The 21,949-nt window shown below is 34.0% G+C and overlaps 2 protein-coding genes across 10 annotated transcripts in view; one reads left to right on the forward strand and one right to left on the reverse strand.

Annotated features, from left to right (window-relative positions):
- Positions 1–385: 385 nt before the first annotated feature.
- Positions 386–3,958, reverse strand: LOC106622520 (acyl-Coenzyme A oxidase at 57D distal). 2 transcript variants are annotated; one of them, XM_014241725.3, is made up of 7 exons: positions 3,674–3,958; positions 2,756–2,915; positions 2,409–2,701; positions 1,436–2,348; positions 1,268–1,373; positions 843–998; positions 386–779 (listed from the first exon to the last, which is right to left on the reverse strand). In XM_014241725.3, exons 1-7 carry the CDS (start codon positions 3,813–3,815, stop codon positions 519–521), a joined length of 2,031 nt encoding a protein of 676 aa, XP_014097200.2. In that variant the 5' UTR covers positions 3,816–3,958; the 3' UTR covers positions 386–518. The 2 variants fall into 2 exon arrangements, with proteins under 2 accessions (XP_014097200.2, XP_036234105.2); XM_036378212.2 differs by lacking the exon at positions 3,674–3,958 and adding an exon at positions 3,370–3,625.
- A 3,453-nt stretch (positions 3,959–7,411) lies between these two features.
- Positions 7,412–21,949, forward strand: part of Dh44-R2 (Diuretic hormone 44 receptor 2) — a 63,874-nt gene continuing 49,336 nt past the window's right edge. For 2 of the 8 annotated variants that reach the window (XM_070108875.1, XM_036378236.2), the window contains exons 1-2: positions 7,413–7,808; positions 9,544–10,280. The gene's annotated coding sequence lies outside the window, so the exon portion shown is untranslated. Of the gene's footprint in view, positions 7,813–8,183; positions 8,203–9,543; positions 10,281–21,949 lie in introns of those variants that run through there. The other 6 variants (XM_070108881.1, XM_070108876.1, XM_070108877.1 and 3 more) reach the window with 6 other exon arrangements.

Raw genomic sequence — 21,949 nt, forward strand, 5'->3', positions numbered from 1 at the left:
TTATCGCTTAGGTCAACAAATTATTCTCCGCAAAAAATGGGTAGATCAGATCACTATATCATATAGCTGCCATACAAATGGAACGTTCGGAATCAAGTTCTTGTAAGGGGCCTTTGTATTTGTGAAGGGTATTATAGCTTCGATGCAACCGAAGTTAACGTTTTTTCTTGTTTTAATATAAAGTGTACGTAGAAATATACCCGTTTTCAAATTTTTCTTGTCCAATTATGCCACTTTTAGAAACTACGTTTCCTGTATCTCACAAAGTCGAGAAATTTTATGCAAAAGAGACTACATGGAGCTCAAGACCTTATTTATGATATTATCAGATATACATATATAACATATTCTGCTTAAGCTAGATTTCCGCTCCCAAATAATGAAATTATTTCTTGTGTGTATTTTTTTTAAGTACAAACGATTTATTAAGATAATTTGAAAGCTTTTTACAAAACATATATACACACCGGTTTCAACCCAAACCATCTTCAACATTAATAATATTTACAAAAAATAACTTATAAATTAGATTTAAGAAAAGGTTTTAAAATTGTATGGAATGACTTTGGCACTGGCTGTTGATTCAACGGACTCTGTTTGGCTAGAGCAAAGAGGCTCTCGTATACATTACCAGCATAGGAACCCAAGGTGGAACTCAAAGTGCAATCATGAAAGTCAAAGCCATCGACAATTGCCACAGCATCTGGGCGCAGTTTCTTCAAAGCTATTTCGAGACGAGTTTGCAGCGTGCGCAATTCAGCGTCGCTCAAGCTGATGCACTAGATCCAGATGAGATCGTGTTAGTAAAAGAAAGAAAACTAAATAATTTTCACATCAACCACCTGTAGTATAGCACTCAGATGACGTTGTGTTGTATGCACCAAATAGAGTTCCAAAAGGTTCTGCAGCACTCGATTGAAAGCAGCAGAGCGTTCTGCAGCTGCAGGACCCGTAACATGGGCCAGGAATGTCGCGGCAATAAACGAGCGGCCATGAAGCTGGAAAAATTTAAACGGCATAAAAGAATACATATCTAAATGCGGATATAAGAATATAGTAAAAATAGAATTTATCGTCTGGTATACGACATTTTGGGCCATGAATAAAAGCACCTATAAGTTTTATGCTGTTTGCAAATGGAGATAGTATATTATGAGAGAAGTATATTGAATCTCTAATGTAGGGATTTCACAGATTAGAACCCCTTGGGTCGCTTACTTCTTAATTAGCGGATGGTATTCACTTCCCTTATATCCTAAACACATACCTCTGCGGCTTGTGTCAACTCCAGGCCCGTATTGTTGGCCGCCTCTCCTTCGGTTTGACCCTGCTTCAGACGTTGTGACATATTTTCAAAAGCCAAGCGTACTTTACTGCAAACATAAAACCATATATTAACCACCGTCTGGAAATTCTTACCCCCCCGCTGACTCACCTCGCTGCCGCATATTGTATCGCATTCACAATATTTGCCCAATCACCCGTCCATTTGTCGAACCCTTTGCCTTGCGCCGGCGCTGCTAAATAGCTTGCTGTCGGTGAGAGTGGCTTACCTTCGCTAGCTGCGCGCCATGATTTCATAAGAAAGCGACCGACCTGCAAGAGCAGCACGGTGTTCTCACCTTCATAGGTGCAAGCAGCTGCGGCAGCCGCGACGAGGGTATGCAAATTGGCTGAGGTCAAGTAACCATGGCCACCGCAAGCTAAACGTAAACGTTCGGCACCCGCATTTGCATCGGCTGTGCAGAGTGCTTTCAGAGCGCATGCTAAGTTGTGCAATTCCGGTAGACGTGTGTAATCACCACGCTCAATAGCCACGTAAGTCTCATGATACATAGACCACAGGGAATTTGTGGCGAGTTTATGTGCGACTGCCGTAGCAATTTCGGGAAAGAGTTTCATTTGTTGTGTTACATGATCGATAATTTGTGGTTCGGGTTCATTCGGATTGATTGGACTTTGACGACGCACAGCGGAATAGCGTGTTGCAATTGTAGCCGCTATAGCAAGCAGAAATGCATTATCTGCCGCTATCATGCAGCGCATCATTACCATGGTGAAGTAGGTGAGCACGGAAATGGGACTCTTGACGAATGTGCCATCCGGTTGTACCTTAGCATTTCGCATCATCATATTCAAACGTGGTATGCGCACATTTTTTAACCCCAAGAAACCGTTACTAACGCCATAGAAACCCTTTTTATGCCCGATCTCACCAATATCGATGCCCGGTAGAGGCATATGTGTTTCTTCATCGCGCAACTGCACAAAAAACATTTGTACTCCCTTTGGCTCATTGTCAATGTACAACTGAGCCACCAGCAGGCAATAATTACAGCAGTGACCCACTGAAGGTGTGAGATTAATTAAAAATAATAATTAACAAAACATTGTGTTTCATTACTCACAGCCGCCCGGCCACCATTTGTACGCGGTCAGCGTCGGTGTATTCAGCACGAACTCCTGCGTAGAACGATCGTAATCGGCACGTGTCTCTAGCCCACGCAAGAAAGTGCCATGCCCTAATTCAGTTTGAGCATAAGTACCCGTAATTTCGAAGTTCTCAACGCGTTTGCCAAAGCGTTCCCACTGCTCATCAGTACCTTGCATTTTGATTGCGTCCACCATCATCGAGAACTGTACGCCAAATGGATTTTCAGCAGGCATCGCACCCCATATCCAGGAGGACGTATAGAGCTTACTGAAATTACAAATGTTTTGAGCTCGCTAATACTTTGGAATTTTTTGGTCTTACGGCCATATATCATTGCCGCCAGGGTTAACCCGTTTTTGTATGGTGCGCAACTTTTTCGCCACATCAAAAGATTGCTTTAACGCCAACTCGGAGATCTCTTCATGTGATTTATAGAGAAAAAGTGTATTGTGCTCGGTCATATCGTTGAAGATGTCTTGTTCTAGGTTTGAAAAAATTTTAGGATTGTAAGAACAATTTTTTAACCATAGTTGTTAAATGATTCTTTTGGAAAAATGGTACTTTAATTTAATGTCGAACGGGCATTTGGTTATGAAGTTATGACCGTCTGTAGTGTTGTTTCCGATCTTTTGTTATTTTTTACAAGTTTACGTGGAAATGTTTTACTTTTTGGACCGGATTATTTGGGGTTTATTTGGAGTTCTATTTGAATTGAATGAATGTTTGTCTTGAGCTCGGCAATGGTCTGAGGATTGCTGCCTTACTTTCTTTACAAAAGAAGTCAGTAGAGTCAGCGCTCGAGATCTGGATGGCTAGTAAATGTCATTTGTCTTTTTTAAATTAGTAATCGTCAATATCTTTTGCATTTAAGGTACATTGAACTCACATGCATTGATATCGTTTAAAAATTCCACATTCGAACTATAAAAACTTACCATATTATCAAAGATAAGACCATATCATATCACTATTCATGAAGTTCATTGTAACACCACATAAACAAAAAACAAAAAAAGTCACGAGTTAAAATACGCAAGCACATTAACTAAAATTGATATCCGATTTATTGAACTTTGGATTCATCATCTGCGCACAGTTGCCTATTTTTGCAGTGACTCGCATTATTACTGATCATTGAAAGGTGAAAGTATGTTCATACAGTTCAACATAGGTATAAAACACGCTCAAAGTTCAGCATTTTTGAAATATGAAAATTAAAACAACTAAAACACTCATTACCCAATTCTCTTTTGAAACGTAATTTCTCTGCTCCACCATGCCACCAACGTGCAAATTCGTCGACACGAAAACTAGCACCGTGGCGTTCCATTTCGAGATCGGGATTCACAATGTCCGATACCAAATACTTCTTGGCAGGCATTTTTCACAATTTTATATTAAAAGTAATTTACTTCAAAGAAAATAATTTATCTGTAAACTATTTGTCACACAATTTATTTCCCGAATGTAACAATGTATAGTTTCTCTAAGCACGTTCGCGCACCAACTGATCGCCATACTTTTAAGTCAACCAACTCTTATGTATCTTCGACAGTTCTTTAGTGTGGTTTGAGTGAGAAAAGCTCAATTGGAGGAGCTATTTGGATGTTGTAGGTAGAGCGTGTCGTGGCTAGAGAAGAAAGCAATCAGCTGGTAATCATAAATATTTGTATATATTCGTAGTAAATATAGAAAAAACCGTGTCGGTAAACAAAAGAGAAAAAGCTCGATGATAAGCCAATATAGGAATACGTATTAGAGTTTTGTTTTTGGTTTATCAAACGTATAAAAATACACATTTTGAACTTAGTTTAATTGTTGAACTTGGCTCCATACAATATTACTATCATTTTTTACAGCGGGCTATTTATCGTAACTTATACTCTAAAGGGGGGTATTCTAGTATAGACGCAATAATTTTAGGCAATTTTTGAAATTTAAAAAAAAACGGCAATTAATATTTTTACTCCGTTTCTTATTAGAAAACAAAAAAGAGAAACAGAAAAAAATCAAAAAGTCAAAAATTTCAGAAATAAACAGCTGATGAAGTTGGAGTTCTAAAAAATTTAGCACGTGACCATACCCACGATTTCAACACTCCCAGCAATCTGAAACCAAAAACAAAAAATTTGTAATCTAGAATAATGTCGCAATGTCAGATTCTACAAAAAAGTTCGAAACTTTTTTTAAGAAATAGCGATTGCCTGAAAAAATATGTGTACCACTTTTTTGACTGTTTCCAATTTTTTACAAGTAGTAATTGAAATTGGGGATATGGATAGTTCCACCCATAGATAAGTCCATAAAGAAGACTCTGTAAAAAGTTCAGGTAAATCGGTCAAGCAGAACCCGCGAAATCGTGGGCATTGTTTTGAAAAAACAGTTTCGAAAAAAACACGTTTATAGTATCGCGTAAAGCCGAGCCGAAGTTTGGATACCGGATCAGCAAAATACCTACCAAAATAATTAGAATTTTGAAAAATCCACTTATATATTCTTTTACAGTAGGCATCGTTAGATCTCAATGTGCACAGAACTTTATTTTGTAAGGCTTGAATAACTTTAAATTTTGATTCAACTGAACTGCCCCAGATTAGAATTCCATACGATGGTTACGCTGTGTAAAGAATGTATGACACAGGGGCAAGAACGCTGTTTTTTAATATACCAGCGCGTATGGGTCTCAGATCCGACTCAGCATCACGACGCCTGGCGTAGAACATCTGAATATGCAAGTATGACTCTATCAGCAGATAGAAAGACATGTGTAGATGAAAATCAAGCCTTTACACCAATAAATGACTTCAGGATAACAAAAAAAAAATTAACTCAAGGGCATATGCTACTTTTCAAGCCAAAGATAAAAATTTCTAAACGGTATACATTTGAGATCTCGCTCGTACCTACCATTTTTTGTTATATAGAAAAGTCTGACCCAGTGTTATTATATTTTTGTTTTGGTAAGGGTACAGAAGTTCTTGTTTGGTTTTTCATCTGTGGCCTACTAGACCCCGACGACCAAAATACCTCACCAATCGTTCCCGCGACACTCGATGGACCATAAGAGATCCGGATTTTGATCGGACCAGGGAACTGTCAACAGCATTCTGGAAAAATTTATGCCGAAAAAATTATTTGTATTACGGTAGTTAGATATTGTGATAAGCTTGGTTTTTCATTGTTTACCATATCATAGAATTTTTTATGTTAACAAATTTTATAACTTGATACGAGATATGTAGTTTTTTTTGAGTGTAAATATGTATCGAAAGAAAAATGAAGTGAGTTCATTTTCCTCAATTCATTTTCGGAATGAAGCCGGCATTCGGTATGTTTTGTGGTCGAGTTCCACTAGCAATGTTGTGTTTGGCGAGAGTGATTTTTTTACTCTTTTCAATTTAACAATACAATGTACTTGCTTCTTGCATTACCATAGGGATAAAATATCATATCAATCAAATAGCGCTCAAAGATTGCCAGACAAGTTTTACGAAAGCAAGTATAAAGTTTTCTAAAATTAGAGAAGTACTAAACTTTTTGATGTGCACATGCAAACTTTTTTATATAGAACGTTTTCTTAACTTATAGTTATACTTGTCAAAAGCGATTCTCTTCTGCTCCCAAAAATGAAAAATTATTTTTATAAACTTAAAGAACTGAAAATCGTTCAAATTATCTCTGCAGGTGGTTAGCATATCTAGCAGACATTTTGGGTTTAACTGTAAATATGTTTACCGGAAACTTTTCCAAATTTCTTACATCAATTGTCTCTCACTGTATACCTTTTGAGAGAGTTAATCTTAATCTGTTGTTTTCAGCAGAAAACATCGAAAATGTTTCTAACATCAGATAATGTTAAATTAATTTTATAAACATCCACTGACTTAGCATTCTGAATAAGCAAAGAATGTTAATAAAAAAAAATTGTGTTAACATTCACTGGCATAAGTCAGTCAACAACAACCACCACCCACATCAAATCCAACAGCTGTGGTTTTTAACAGCTTTGGCAATAGTTTACAGAAACATGAAGAGCAACGTAAACATAGCAGCGAATGCTACAGAATAACATTGTCCATAAACACTCAGCCGCTAACAGCAATAACAATTACCATAAACAATTTTTATTCATTAACATTCTCTGACACAGCTTACATTCATTAGCAGCGACTGTTGTGTTAACAGCAATCTTAAATATTATTAACAGAAATATTTTAAGCAGCATAATACCAGAGAATGTTAATGACTTTTCATTATTTCATTAACATTATCCGTTAATGCTTTACTGTTGTAATCAGGGAATATTTAAATAATTATAAGCATAAAAATTTTATATGAATTGCTACTGCAAATAGCATTTTTAATAAAAATTTGATTTGAAGCGTTAGCTAATATATTGTACATATTAGATGCGCTTAAGTTTTTTAACATTACTGCAAAGCACTTACAGTTTTATTGCTTTCATTGAAGGACTGTAGCAAATTATTAATATTTAATAATGCACATTTATTTATTAAATAATTATTTGTAAACAATTTGACTTTAGATTACCAAAATTTGGTTATTTAATCAAAATAATAAAACTCATCGTCATTACTACATCCTTCCAACCGTCATTTCAATGCTGAACTATTAAAAATTTCTGCACAAAACCTCTCGCAATTTTTTGATATGTTAAATGGAGCAATTCTTGATAACAGCACAAAGCTTTTTCCGCTCCAATAAACTAAACTGCTTAGCCCACCATCCACATTTACGTACCACACACCATCCACCACCCACCAGTTAGGCCAATCTTTTTGTTTACACGCTTGTTATCATCCCTGCGCCTGCCTGCCCGGCTACATATCCCAATAACTGTATGTGGATGCCGTTTACCAGCTGCTTGTTAGCTTTCAATTAAGTTCTCCACTGTCTGTATATATGCACATGGATATTATTGCTTCACCTACCCACTCAGCTGTTTGAATGAATTGTGACTTTTAGTTGCTGTTCGATATTCATTCTGTGCGTTTGCTTTGGCCGGTGGTTGCAATAACGGTGCAATATTTAAATGTTAAAACAAATACTCGTACGCGTGCATAAAAGTTCAAATCAAACAGCGTTACGGTGTCACTTGTTGTTAAAGTGTAATAAATCCAAGTTAAATATTTTAACGCCAATTAATTTGCTTTACATTACAACAATAAATGTCGCCGGCGGTGCATGACTACCGATTGTTTGTCAGCATACCTAAATGTGTGTGTATGTGAGTGATTTGTTAGTGAAATTTACGCGGGAATAAATCAGTGGTTGCTTATTTTCCAACGTTTTTGAGTTTTGTAAATTTTTAGCAAAAATATATATACGGTTATGTTCTATATTATTCTATTGAGTAAGTGAGTGTTCTGCTTTATTTTATGCCAACTTTAATTAAGAATTTCAAAACAAAAACTTAATGTGTGTTAATAGTAGACGCTAAAAAGGCGTAATTAAAGTAGTTCACTTGGTATACAAGTTGAATATATGTAGTTACTTGGCTGTTAATGCTTTCAACAAGTTGTGTAGAATTTAATTAAGAACTTTTAATGAAAGCTTCAATGCTAATTTAAGTTGACTTGTGCCGAAGTGTGCTGAAGCAAAAAAGTATATAAAAAACGTATATATATATGTATATATAAATACACATATTTGTAAATACAATATGTAAATAAACACGGTATTAAAAAAATATAAGTGAATTGACAAAATTACCTGCAGTATAAAAACCAATTAATTAAAAAAAAAAAGTGCGTCCATTATATAATGCATACTGTAATTGTTTATTAACAACCCATTAAGTAAATTGATAGATTTCTTAAACAAATTGATTATAATTATCAGCGGTTTTATTACTTAATATACCCTTAATTATATAATGTATTTTTTATGACACATATATGCCTATGTGAAAGTGTAAAAACTGTTTAAAACAAGAAAAAGTGTTAGCTTCGGCCACACCGAAGCTGTAATATCCTTTACAGATGCATTTCTTATAACATAAAATGGTATAAAAATATCTTAATACCATTTTGTATGGCAGCTAGATGCTATAGTTGTCTGATCTGAACAGTACATTCGAAAATTGTACCGTTACCTTAGAAAATATTCTATATCGTATTTCTTGAAGATATCTCGTCAAATAAAAAAGTTTTCCATACAAAGACTTGATTTGAACGATCAATTTTTATGACAACTAAATGCTATAGTAGTCCGATATCGGCGATTTCTACAAATTAACAACTTCCTGGAGCGAAAGGAATGTGTGCAAAATTTCAGACCAATATCTCAAAAACTGACGGACTAAATTGCTTATGTACATTAAGGCAGACAGACGAACATGGCTCAAACGACTCAGCTCGTTACGTTGCCCATTTATTTTATATAGATACTTTAGAGGGTCTCTAACGTTTTCTTCTGGCTGTTACAAACTTCGTGGCAAAGTTAATATACCCAGTTTAGGGTATAATTAATATAAAAAACAATTCAATTAAATCTCCCATCAAACACCACTACATAAGCTACATACAAACATTAGGTCGCGTGCACAGTACAATTAAAACTATTAAATTTCACTTAAACATTGAGTGTGCATCATCTTTTATGCCATTATATTCATTATATTTAATTTTAGTTTGGATCTTAGCAATTTTTTATTTTATAAAAAACAACAATTGAGCAAAATAAACTATTTTTTCGATCAACTCGAAAGATGGAGCAATGCCTCATGCATACATTATTGCCTTGTGCCAACCAATGACCCGAGGTTTGCTCGCTTGCAATTCACAGAACCTTCTAAAAAAAGTCGGCAAGTCGAAACTGGAGATCTGGATCCAGATAATGTATCCGCTTTTTGACAACAGACCTAATTGGTTTCAGAAAGTGAATATAGTTTGACTGTCATTGTGATGCATTTTGTCAAAACCAGTTACCAACAAGATCTTTTTCAAGACTCTGCGGATCTTACACGAATAACACGGATTATCTGTTTTCCAAAGACTGCTATTTTCCTTTTATTTTCAATACGAAACGATAGATATTTAGAAATACTCGTATACTGAAATAAGACAAATTCTGTATTTTTTTTACAGGTGCAATAGTGACCAACTTACGTACACACGGAAAATTCGAAACAAGAGAATGTCATAAAACAGACAATACTCCTTACGGACGGCGCAGAGCTCACTAGACCACTTAAGATTTACTTGTGGGCCAAAAGAATCTGTCGAAATCACAAGAGCTGATGGTAGCCTTTCACGCCTTCTGCGATACCCAGCTATCCTGTAGTTAGCTACGATTCCGCTGTGGCCTCCTGGCTAGTTTTATTACGAAGTGATTTGATGCCGTTGAGAGCCAGTTTGGATATCTCGAGTTATTCTCTAAGTGGATAGTCATTACTTTGAAGCAGGAAAAGTTTACACAAATATGCAACGGAACAGTATATATCTACAGCAACCTGAATGGCAGCCATCTCGGCATGAAAAACGCTACAGTAGCCAGGAAACCTGAAGCTACGGTTAATAAATATTTCCTGACAATTGCAATCTCTCACAAACCATCCCCAATCTTACACCAATTAAGAAGCTCACTACAACACTCTTTCAGTTTCTCCTCATTCACATCGCGCAGGTTTATTTGCGAAGAAAATACTGCCAGAGTTTGGTTTGGTTTGAATTCAAAGCGTGTTCAGTCTCTGAGTTTGATAGCTACGTTAGTGGTCATACAGCTTCCAGCTATGTTATGTCTATGGGTGCTATATGAAGGATGACATTAAGTGTAATTGTTGGTTTTGCCCTTAGACTAACCACTGAAAGTCCATTTGCCAAAGGTATAGTGCTTAAATTTTTGTAAAAACACATTTTTTTTAAAACTGTGAAGAAAAATATTAAAGTTCAACGTATTAAATACCATATTCAGACAATTAATGAATTATTATCGAAAAACGTGAAATAATTTGGCGAATTGCGATTATTCTCGATTTGGTCTAATGTGTGACAAATCTGCTATTTTTGGATTGGGTAGAGATCTGAGACGGCAATGCTTAAAAGCTTTACTTAAGGTCGCTCAATTGCAATTTATGTCACTGCGTTCCATTTTCTTTGTTATTTTGGTTTTATTGGTTCTCGGTTCTTAACAATTTTCTATATATGTATGTACTAGATCTACTACTACACCTAATAGTTTTTATTAATTTATTAAAAAGAAAATAAAATAAAATAAACAGTTTTTTACTCGCACCTTTTATTTGTCGGCTTGCAGCTTTTTATCAAAACAAATGAAAAATAATATTTTATGATATATATTTGCTTGTACGTTTGAGTGTGTGTATTCTTGACTTATGATTCGTAAACACAGTAAAATAAAACTGTAAAATATTTCTACGAGAAATGCACATTGACAAACCACACACGGCCAATTAACGGTGAAGAACGAGTGAAAAGCTGATGGCAGAGAAATGTTTTGGCTAGAATTGTGAAGTGTTGATTTTATTACTGATTTATTGGCGAGAACGCAGCTGGAAGTGTTAAGCAAAAATAAAAGAAAAAACATTATATTATTTAATAAATATTTCATGTGTCCATAAAGAATGCGCATATTATGAACAGAAATAAACTGTCAACGCAACGGACATAAAGCATAACTCACGCATACATACATATACATATATATATATATGTATGCATATGTGTTACGGTTTATAAAATATTTATTTAATTATAAATAGTTCGATAATTTATATGATAGACATTAAACTATGAAAGAGTGAAGCGAGTTGGTATTTAAAATTTAATTTCGCCAAAAAGTTTTTTACTAGTGGGCTACAAAGGCTTTGAAAGGGCAGAGAGTGAATTTAAGCTTAATAAGATATGATAAACAAAACTTAAATATTAGATATTCACAAACTTCATTTGTAGTCATATAAATCTTACTAATAAAATAATAATCGTTCTAGCCCTTTAACAGCCAGCTGTTTGTCAGTAGTACACTACAATCTTACTTGAAATCACTTCACATTTTCACATTCGCAAAGCAATTAGAGGAATGTATTCAAAACGATCGTGCTATAACAGTTAGCATATGAATCTTATTTTGGTTTACATCGAAGCAGGCATAGAATATTTGATCCAATGGCTGAGCTAGAAAGTAAAATAAGTGAATGTAAATCACTACAGAATTACACTCGTATATCTGTTCTGAAGATTAGATCCTAAATTTTCAGCACTGTCAAGCCTTTAGAGCAGAGCATTGTTAGATATTTAACTGAGTTTCTCTTTAAATTACTAGGTTGCGCCTAGATGTTATCCGCTTAATTAATACATAGTCATCGAATAGGTATTTTCATGTCCCTCAGATGTTTCTGCAGAGCTTCAACGTTCCCTGCCCCTGCTTTTTGTTGTTTCAAATATTACCATGGTCTTGATTTGAACTCGAAATCCATTACACTTGTCAACGAAAAAATACAGCTTATTTCTATTACTGAAAAACATTTTGAAGAAAATTTTTAGATATTATTCAAGTTACATACGATCTCTGACGGCGCTAACAAAAGTCCTCCACTGATATAATGATTCCGCCCTTGTCCGCGGATGAATCTAAAAAAAGTGCTCTACTTGAAGATCTTGTTGGTATAATGACCTATGGTCTCTAGTTTAAAATATTATCGGTATAATAAGCTACGATCGAAAAAAAATCAAAGGCTGGCATTTAAAAAAAATGATTTTTACCCACAATGTTGATAAATGCACGTTTAACACCCGTTGGATCTGATTGAACTGAGCAATTATACTTTAGAAGGCTGCAACTCAAAAACTATTTGAGGCATTGAAATAAAATTTTAGTGCGTTATCTATCGAGGTATGAAAATACTGATTATTTTTTGGTAATTTCAGAATAGGTGTCCCCCTTAACCATTTAGTTCTCTCTGTCACTATAACTTCATGTTTAACACTTTCCTTGCTTAAAATTGAGCGAATATAATACTACCGTAAGGAAGGAACCGTTAACACGTACATACATACATATTATATATGCCGATTCCACACGCTTTCCAAAATAAACATCGATAGCGAATTCTGTTAGAAATATAGACCCTAAATCATTTTTTTGCCCTTTGCTGATCTAACACAAAGCATAAAAAGTCTAATGCTCGTGTTAAACACTCCATGAGTCTTCACGTTTTAATATTTGCACTGCTATATAAATATAAAAAATAATTAATATATCTCAAAAAAAGAGGTAAATAATTAAAATATTTTAAGATATTTGTTTATAACACATTTACTCATTTACATTACTCCTAGAAGTGCAAATATTATTTATTCTTCATGTAATAAATATTGAAGAGCAAGCATTAATTAAAAACTTACACCTTATAGCTACAAGAGTAGTTTGATAAATAAGTAACTTTTGAAAATACGGCTCCTGTCAATTGCTCTCTTCAAAGCAGTGGACTAAAGCCAATTTGACCATAAAAACGCTACCCTAATAAGACTACGTTCAGAAAATTGCTCCTTTGTCGCCCATCATTGGCAAATTCTCTTTTCTTGTCGCTCATTGCGTTCACAAGTGCGACACGAGTCCGATAACTTGAATTTAACAATTTTCTGCTTTTCTTTCATATCATATTCTGAAATTCTTGTACGTTTCATGTACGCAGTGCTTAAACTATTTTTGATTACCTAATCTTTATTCTTATTCACCCTCTTCTAACACATTTCTAATCTATTATGGATATTAACATACATATTTACATATTTACATATTATAACATATATATATATATTATATATAACCATGAAAGCAAATTGAAAGTGAAAAAGAATGCCGAATTGCATAGCCGAGCGCAAGTCCTTTAGTCTTTTTTCGTCGTTCCCTCGTCTACAAAAACTCATTTGTGCATCAAAAAAAGTCCTCATCTGAACATATTCTAATTGAACACTACAGTGGCTCTGTACTATTTTGAGAGAGTTTCCATGAACTCTGTTGAGGTTGTGCCAGTGCTAATGTGGCTGAATTTTCAAATTGTCAATGGATATCGCCAGAAATCGCCAGAAATCGCTGATTTGATTGATTGGTGGAAGATTTGTGGTTCAATAATGAAAATGTGTTGATCAGCTGAGACTGGGTAACACCCACTCTCTTACGTTCCGTCTCCTTTCACAAACTCTGCAATTTTTTCCACCTTACGTGAAATATATATACAATCATCATGGGACTTTAGAGACTGAGAAGCTGTCAAAGTAGCGAACTTCTCCGTCAAAACTTGCATCACTGATAATAGTCTAACCTTTACATTTATAGCCCCCCATATAAGTTCCTATTATAAGCTGGAAAGATAGCAGATTTGTCTCTTGCCTTTTACCTAGAGCAAAATTATATTTATTATACACCCTTCAATTTTCATCCACTTATCAAACTAGCCCCATATGTTTGGTAATTAAATTTAATCACATGAAAGTTTTGCCAGTCACTCAGTTGATCGTGTTTAGCGGTTAAATAATGAAAAGTTGTGCTAATTACAATTCTTAAATTTTGAAATTAACAACAACTTGAAGTAATCTAGACACCTGGTGTCAACATTAGTAAATAAACTGAAAAATCGAGAAACTCGTATCATAACAGTTAATTGGATAAGTAACTTTTACTTTTAGTTTTAGATGACAGTACATGTTATATAGGATCGAGTGGATCTCAGCCGTCTTCGCTTCCTCACTTATTAGCTCGCTACTTTTGATCTTGTCGAAAATTTCAATGTAATATTTCTCCAGTTGAATTCAATAAAAGAGCGTATGTTTTTATTTGGTTATGCTAGTCTATTTGATGCATGAGAGTTTTTTGTTCGATTCGCCACTCTCCAAATTTAATTAATTTATGATAAACCAATTCAATCCTTATTAATTAATACGCCTATTAATTTAATTACCCTTCATTTAGAGTCTAGAGTTGTTGAGGTTGAGAAAGGGACAATTCATATGATATCTGTGAATCACTCCGCGTAGTCAAAATCTTTGTGTCGAACTTTTTTTGACTAGCATTTCTAAATTTCAATATCAAACCAAATTGTAATGATATCGTAATACTAATGCTGGTTCACGTGACTCCCGTTTGAGTTTTCAGAAAATGTTTTAAAAATAGATATTAAGATTGTATTTAATTTTAGAAAAAGTACGACCAGTTTTTTCTATAATAATTGTACTATTACACTCTAGAAATCCAAAATCTCTTTTTTTATTATAAGAGAATCCACAGTTTTTTTTTACTACAGTTTATCAAATTTCGGGCAAGGAGCACATCTAGTTCAACAGCCTAAAAGAAAAAATTCAATATTTTTAGAGTTCCACGCGATCTCTGACGACGCTAAAAAGGGTCTTCCACTGCTGTAGTATTTTCCTCCTTCTCAGAAATTGACAAAAAGGTATTTTTAAAAATTGTAAACACAATTAAGGTAATTTTTGGCCTTGGCCGCTTAAGAGTAATGGTAGGTCATTGTATCAAGTTCTGGTATATACAGAGCATGAAAAAAAAAAATTTATATTTTAATCGGATCAGTTGTCCGAGTAAATATTATTTTTTCGAGAAAAGCGCATTTAAAAATAACCTGATGCAGCTGCTTGAACTGTGGGGCTACACATAGAAGGCTGTAACTCAAAAATTATTCGCAATATTTAAAGTATTAGTATGTTATTTTTTAATCGAAATCTTATCGAAAAAATCAAAAATAATCGATATTTTTTAATATCACAACAGGTGTGCTCCTTAAAATAGATAACCAAAATTGCTAAACAAATGATTAAAAGCAAATAAACTAACTTTAGCTTGCTTAGCATTTTTTTGGGTTTGTTTATTTTCAATCGAAATAGCCAGTTCTGTCTTTTGAAACTAATTATTTTCTAGCCCGGAATATGTAAATAGTTGTTAACTAATATTTTTTGGACTAGTCCATTTGCAGATTGTCCATTGTAAGCTAATCTCTTTCCGTTTTTGAGTACTTTGAAAATTTATCGATATAAAAGACGATCGCTTTGGACTTCCCCTCTCAAAAAACTTTCAAAATTTTAAAGTTTATAAATAACTGGGAAATTTTCCAACCAATTTGGCCATAAACCCACTTTCTAAATTTATAAAAAATATATATGTTCATATACATAAGTATATACATAATTCATGTCTTTATTTATGATACAAATTCTACAAAAATATTTACCGAACTCTTTTCACAAACCAATACACTATTATATTAATCCAGTGCAGCCTTACCCATACCAACAACTATACATGTACAAACATTTAATAGTTTTTAATCGACCAAGAACACACTGTTGACACATTCAATTAACGGTATTTATGACTTAAAATCAGATTTAAACAAAATTTAAATTTAACCTAAATTCGAGAGAATAATATTTATGTACATATTTGTTTGTTATTATACGATATTTATGCACAGTGGGTACTAAAAGTATGCATACAAGTGCACACTGTGTTTATAAGCTGTCTGAATTGCTGTTGACACTGGATTATCGGCTTATATACAATATTTAATGGTAAACACTGTTTTTAATAAAATCGGTGAAGATGAAAACATGAAAAATCACTTAAACTAGGATTTAAATAGCTAGCACAAATACATATACACATACAAACGCAGGCGAATATATAGGTAAAACAAAATCAGATAGAGTATTAGATATATATTTAGTATGTGTGTGTGGAAAAAATAGCTATTTTAATGCTAATTTATTTGTAGAATTTCTTCTTAATTGCCGGAATATAAATTTGGAGCACTTTTATAAAGTGTTTATTTTTGTTTTTGCCAAGAATGTGCCAAACAATTTGCGCAAATATATTAGTGTGTGTTTTGATGAAATTCTGTTAGTGATCTGATTATCACACTTTGATTTTAGCTAATGCTGCCCACTAAAAGCGCGAAATAAACACACGCGATGACATTGAGGTTCAAGCCGGGGGAAACGACCTGCCATTTGCGAAGTAAATAGCATTTGTTTTCAAGGCGATTAATCTAGCCTGATGAATCAGTAATTGACTCATCACCGATTTCCTGACTCCATTAACTAAGCTGAGATATATGTATGTAGATTCATGGCTTGTCTTGTAATATGACTTTTTTTAACGGGTCTTAACAAAATTAAAATATTCTCGAATAAGATGAACCCAAAGGACCAAAAAAAGATATTAAACAAAAGCTTCACATTTTCTTGCAAATATATACACCGATATTTCTCGTCGATTTGTAATTTTCATTATAAAATGTAATGGGCTACACCACTTAAAGTAAATGGCCGGACACAAATACTTGTATTTAAATCATAAAAATTCAATCCATCTTATAGCAACTATATTTCTTACCAAATAAAAAAGTTTTCATAAAAAAAGTTAATTTTGGTTTGTCAGTTTGTCAGCTACATTATATAGTGCTCCGATCTGAACAATATGTTCGGAGATTAATGCATTGTTGGAGACAATACTCCGTGCCAAATTTGGTGAAGATACTATGCCAAAAAAGATGTTCTACATACTTGTACAAGCGCTTTGACTTGTATCGATCAGTTTGTATGTCAATTATGTATGCTAAGTAGTGGTTCGATATCGCCGGTTCTGACAAATAAGCAGCTCTTTAGAAAAAAAGGAAGTATGCTACGCAAAATTTCAAAAATCAAGGAGTTAAATCGAGTACATACAGGCGGACAGACAAACATGGCTAACTCGACTCTTCACCCTGATCATTTACATATATATACAATATATATATTTTTTAAGGATCTCCGACGTTTTCATCTTGGTATTACAAACTTCGTGTCAAATTAATTATACGCTGCTCAAGATATAGATATATTTGTATCCGTCATCTCTGAAGCTCTCTTGTCTGGCTATTAGACCAAATTTCGAAATGATTTATTGTGAGAGTTTATGAAATTTTTTGTAAGCGTTGAGAATTAGGCCCTGTTCCCCGTTAATTGTTATGGACGGAGAATAAAAAATTGTAGATCTTAATTATTTTGTTTCAAGTAAGTTTTTATCAAATTTTATAGTAATGAAGATTCAGTTGAATAATATATTAACCCTTCTGATCTAATATATAATCTAAAATACTAGAAACTCTACGCAATCCGAATATATTCTGTATAACGGTTGAAATCAAGGAAATCAACCATATATGGGTGAAGAAACTTGGTCAATCATTTAAAACGGGCAGCTACGAGCGATATTTAAATATTATATACATATAAAAAATAATTATGGCGTTAAAGGGTTTGTCTCTCAGAATATCTCGTGGAATGATCTCTGCTAGTACCTTTATTGTTGTTGAAGGTTTGTATATTGTGTTATTTTGACCATATAATAAACCACGTCTACCTTTGACAACTCGCGTCTAAAACTTATTACGTACCGAGTAGTAATTCAGCCACCATTTTTACTTTAAGATAGTATATAATAATGTACATACATGACATATGCATGGGCGTGAAAAATAACACAATGTTATGTTATTGCATATATGCCGCTTTGGCGATACGGCATTTAAAATAACAATAATATTAAATTAGGTAAATAAACAACAGTTAAATGGACTGTATTGAATTGAGGATTTACTGCGATGTCGAGCTGTCGTTAACAAAAGACTGAAGTACTCGGCTATAATCCATTTAATCCCGCTAGCTGTATTCGATTTGTCAACGAGTATTAACTCAGCGGGAGTGTGCAGCGAACGAGAGGGGTAGTGTGAGCGCCGCTTCGGTGATATGGAATTCAGAAGTAAATTCGACGATGTTTCAACTAAACATGGGTATTGTAACACTCGTAGGTGTTCTGGTACATATAGTTGAATATTTAAAATCAATTGAAAATTCCATATATTTGCACAAACCAACACACACATGCGCATACCTATGAACATGTAGGAAAACATTGCAGCTGGATAATTTATTTTTCTCTCATCTGTTGTAACTTGCCGTTAGTCGTAATTGAAAAGTTTGCTGGCATTTTATTTGAGCTGTCGCTATTTACATATAAGTACGTATGTATGAGTGTGTAATAGTGATATATTTACTTTATTGAGTTAAGAAAAATATTGCATTTGCTGCTTGTGGCCGATAACTCATTAATTTGCTGGCAGCAAACCATGTAAATCAATATCAATTAAAATCAGTGTCTGTTTTCCTTTTAAGTCCACATTTAGCTATAAAAGTTAGAAAGGCAAGGTATTTTATAAATTTTTTCATCATTTTATTTTGGGATATGAATTTTTATTTTAGAATTTAAAGAGCTAAAATGATTTAGGTTAGGTTGCAAAAATGTTTTTCTTATTTTACTAATAAAATTTAAAAACTTCAAGCCAGCAAGTATATATTGTCTTTTTTTTTTTTTTGCTTCTCAGATTTGATTTTCAGCGCGTGCTAACGATTTTTTGTAATACCTAAACTACTCGAGATAGATAGCCATGAAGTTTATAACACCTAGAATGAAGCGTTGGAGATCCTTTAAAGTAAATATAATATATATACTAAATAATCAACGTGACGAGCTGAGTCGATTTAGTCATGACTACAATAGTTAATATCTCAGCTTTTGATCTGAAATTTCGCACACGTGCTTTTATTGCCAAGAAGGTGCTTATTTGTCGGAACCACCGATATCGGACCAGTAAAGCTTTTAACTGCAATACAAACTGAGCGATCAAAATCAAGTCAGGGGAGGGAAAATTTTTTTATTTCACAAGATCACTTCACAAAAGTTGGTATAGATTATTTTCCAAGATAATGCTACACTTTTCGAACAAATTGCTCAAATCGGACCACTATAGCACATAGCTGTCAAATATGGAAGTTATCTTCACAAAATTATAAATCGATTATTATCATAGCCAGCGCTCAACCGTTTTTGATATCAAATATAATCAAAAAAATTCATATTTAAGACATATATATATATGTATATACAAACACATTATATACTTGTATATATATTTAAATTAAATTAAGAATATTACCAAAAAAACTTCTAGAACTCAAATTCGTTCCTAAAATAAGATTCAAACCATTACTTAAACAGTTTAGCATATTCTGAATTCCTCAATATTTAATTAGTATATGTATAAATTGAAACTAAAAATACAACAGCTAACTGTTCGAAGCATACATATATATTTTCTAATATCCACATAAACGCATAAACAGATTTTTTTATTGCTCACCGATAATTGATAATTTAAATGCATTTGCACTTGGTACAGTAATTTATTAATTCCAGGCACACGCACACGCTACTTCCACTTAGCTTCCTGCATTCTATTAGGCAGATATGTACATATGTACAATTGCCAATGCATCCGTTGGCTCCCATTCAGTCGGCACGTCTACTTTTTCCGTTGTTGTAAGACCATTCATTTTATTAGTGTAATTGAAATTTAATAGTTTTAACTACTTTTGCGTTAGCATTTATTGCTGCCGATTCATTGAGAGATCACCGCAAACATTCATTCATTGACTCACCACTCTTGCAGGCATGCTTCCCCTAAACCCCCTCACTTGCATGCGCTAATGTGTACCTGCTCTTAAGCAGGTGTTCCCAACACTTCAACGACTGACGTACACACACACATATATGGTACATACATAAATATATCCGTAGATATCTCAATGCTGTGGGTGGTTTCTCGCTTGATTGTTTAGTTTCGTTGATTGACTTCTTCAGTTGCCACTCAATTCCCCTATCTTTAAGTATGCTACTTGCGGTACATTTGAAATACTTTTATCTCCATTATAACGGCGTCATTAATGATGCTGCAAAAACCATTTAAAATGCATTAATTTTAAATTAATGCATTCGTTTGTTTGTAAGTGAAGTGAATTTGTAATTGAAAATGTAAGACAAGCACTTGAGGTGCTAGGAGAAGGTATCGCCACAGCATGCTACGATTATAATGTAGCGCAGTTACTTGCAGCTTCGGAAGCATTTGTTTCCACTTCAGTGGATAGTGGAACCACTGCTGTTACCCTGTTGCCACTTATGACTTGTCAAAAGATTTATATTTTGTTTGACAGTTAGTGTGGACTAAGATATGACGTAATGTCGTCAATAAAGATCGGTAGGGTGCTAATATGTTCAGAAAGAGAGAGACAACAAAATCAAATTATAAAGTTAATAGGTGAGGGTCAAAACATGTCATACCATCTGATCAAATTTAACCCGGACTGACATAAAACAGCATTTTCACGAATTTTAATAAATATCTTTATTATCGCCTTCAAAATAGTCTGCTTTTGAGCCAATACAGGCAAACGTTTAAGCCGTTTTAACACTTTCTAAAGAGCAACATATTATCAAAAAAGCTTAACCACATCCTTGAGCTTGTTTAGTGTTAAATATATTCAAGATTTTGTTACATATTGTTTGCTGGGATAGCCTGCAGTGCCTTCAGCGGATTTGTCAGTCGAATGACCTAGATAAGCGATGACTATCATTTCGTGTTTGGCCAAAAAGTCTGCCACAATCATATATGAATTGCTGCACGCCTCAAACGGTCAAATAGTATTTCGTAATAATCAAAGAAAAATATGAGCAACACCTTGGTTTTAGACCGACTTTGACGTGGTTGTTTCGGTTTGAGCAAATTTTTAGAGCGTCATTCGCTAGATTGTTCATCAGTTTCGACGTCGTATTCATTAACCCAAGTCTCGGCACCAGTAATGATGGGTTTGATGAATGGACAAGACCTCTCATCTATGTTGTCAAGCATCCCTTTTGCGACCTCTACTCGACGTGGTTTTTGTAAAAGATTCAGGTCTTTTCGTACAAGTTAGTATTGAACGCTTCATACTCAAAACGTTAACTAAAATGAGTTGAGTCGAACCGTAAGAGATCTGATATCTGATATCTAATATATCTTTGATGTTACCCGACGATCTTCAAGCACACGATAAGTCTTCTTTGGGTTTAAATAGTGTCAAATACTTATAAAGATCTGGCGAATTTTTAAGTCGCCTATGACGAGATCAGTTGCCCAAGAAATTTCCAATGAAAATTTTACTGGAATTTATGCACAAACTTAGTGTCAAGTTTCAGAAAGAGTAGGTCTATACTTTTATATATCTAAGTAAATAACTGAAGCACTGTAATTGAAAATGAACAATCTCAGCATTCATAATTGAAAATTAATGTAAAAACTACTCAGCGGAAGTGCCTTTAACCTTTGCCAGCTTTTTTAAAATATGATCTTCACAAAGTTATTTCATCGGAAGACTCAATGCACTCTCTAAGTTGTAAGTATCGTCAAACACGGTCACATTATTGTAATTTTTAGGCATACTTTCGCTCTCGTCTTCCACTCCTGCGGTTTTCTTGACACTTTACCTATATCATTATATTAATTTCCTAGCAAATAACACCCTCCATTACTCTTTATGAGTGCGGCACAATTTAATTTAAACTCAATCGAGTTTTCACCTATCAAATCAAAGTGAAAAGCAATAAGAACAA

This window comes from Bactrocera oleae, chromosome 4 (genome assembly GCF_042242935.1).
Source record: "Bactrocera oleae isolate idBacOlea1 chromosome 4, idBacOlea1, whole genome shotgun sequence".
In the NCBI taxonomy this organism is placed as follows: Eukaryota; Metazoa; Arthropoda; class Insecta; order Diptera; family Tephritidae; genus Bactrocera; species Bactrocera oleae.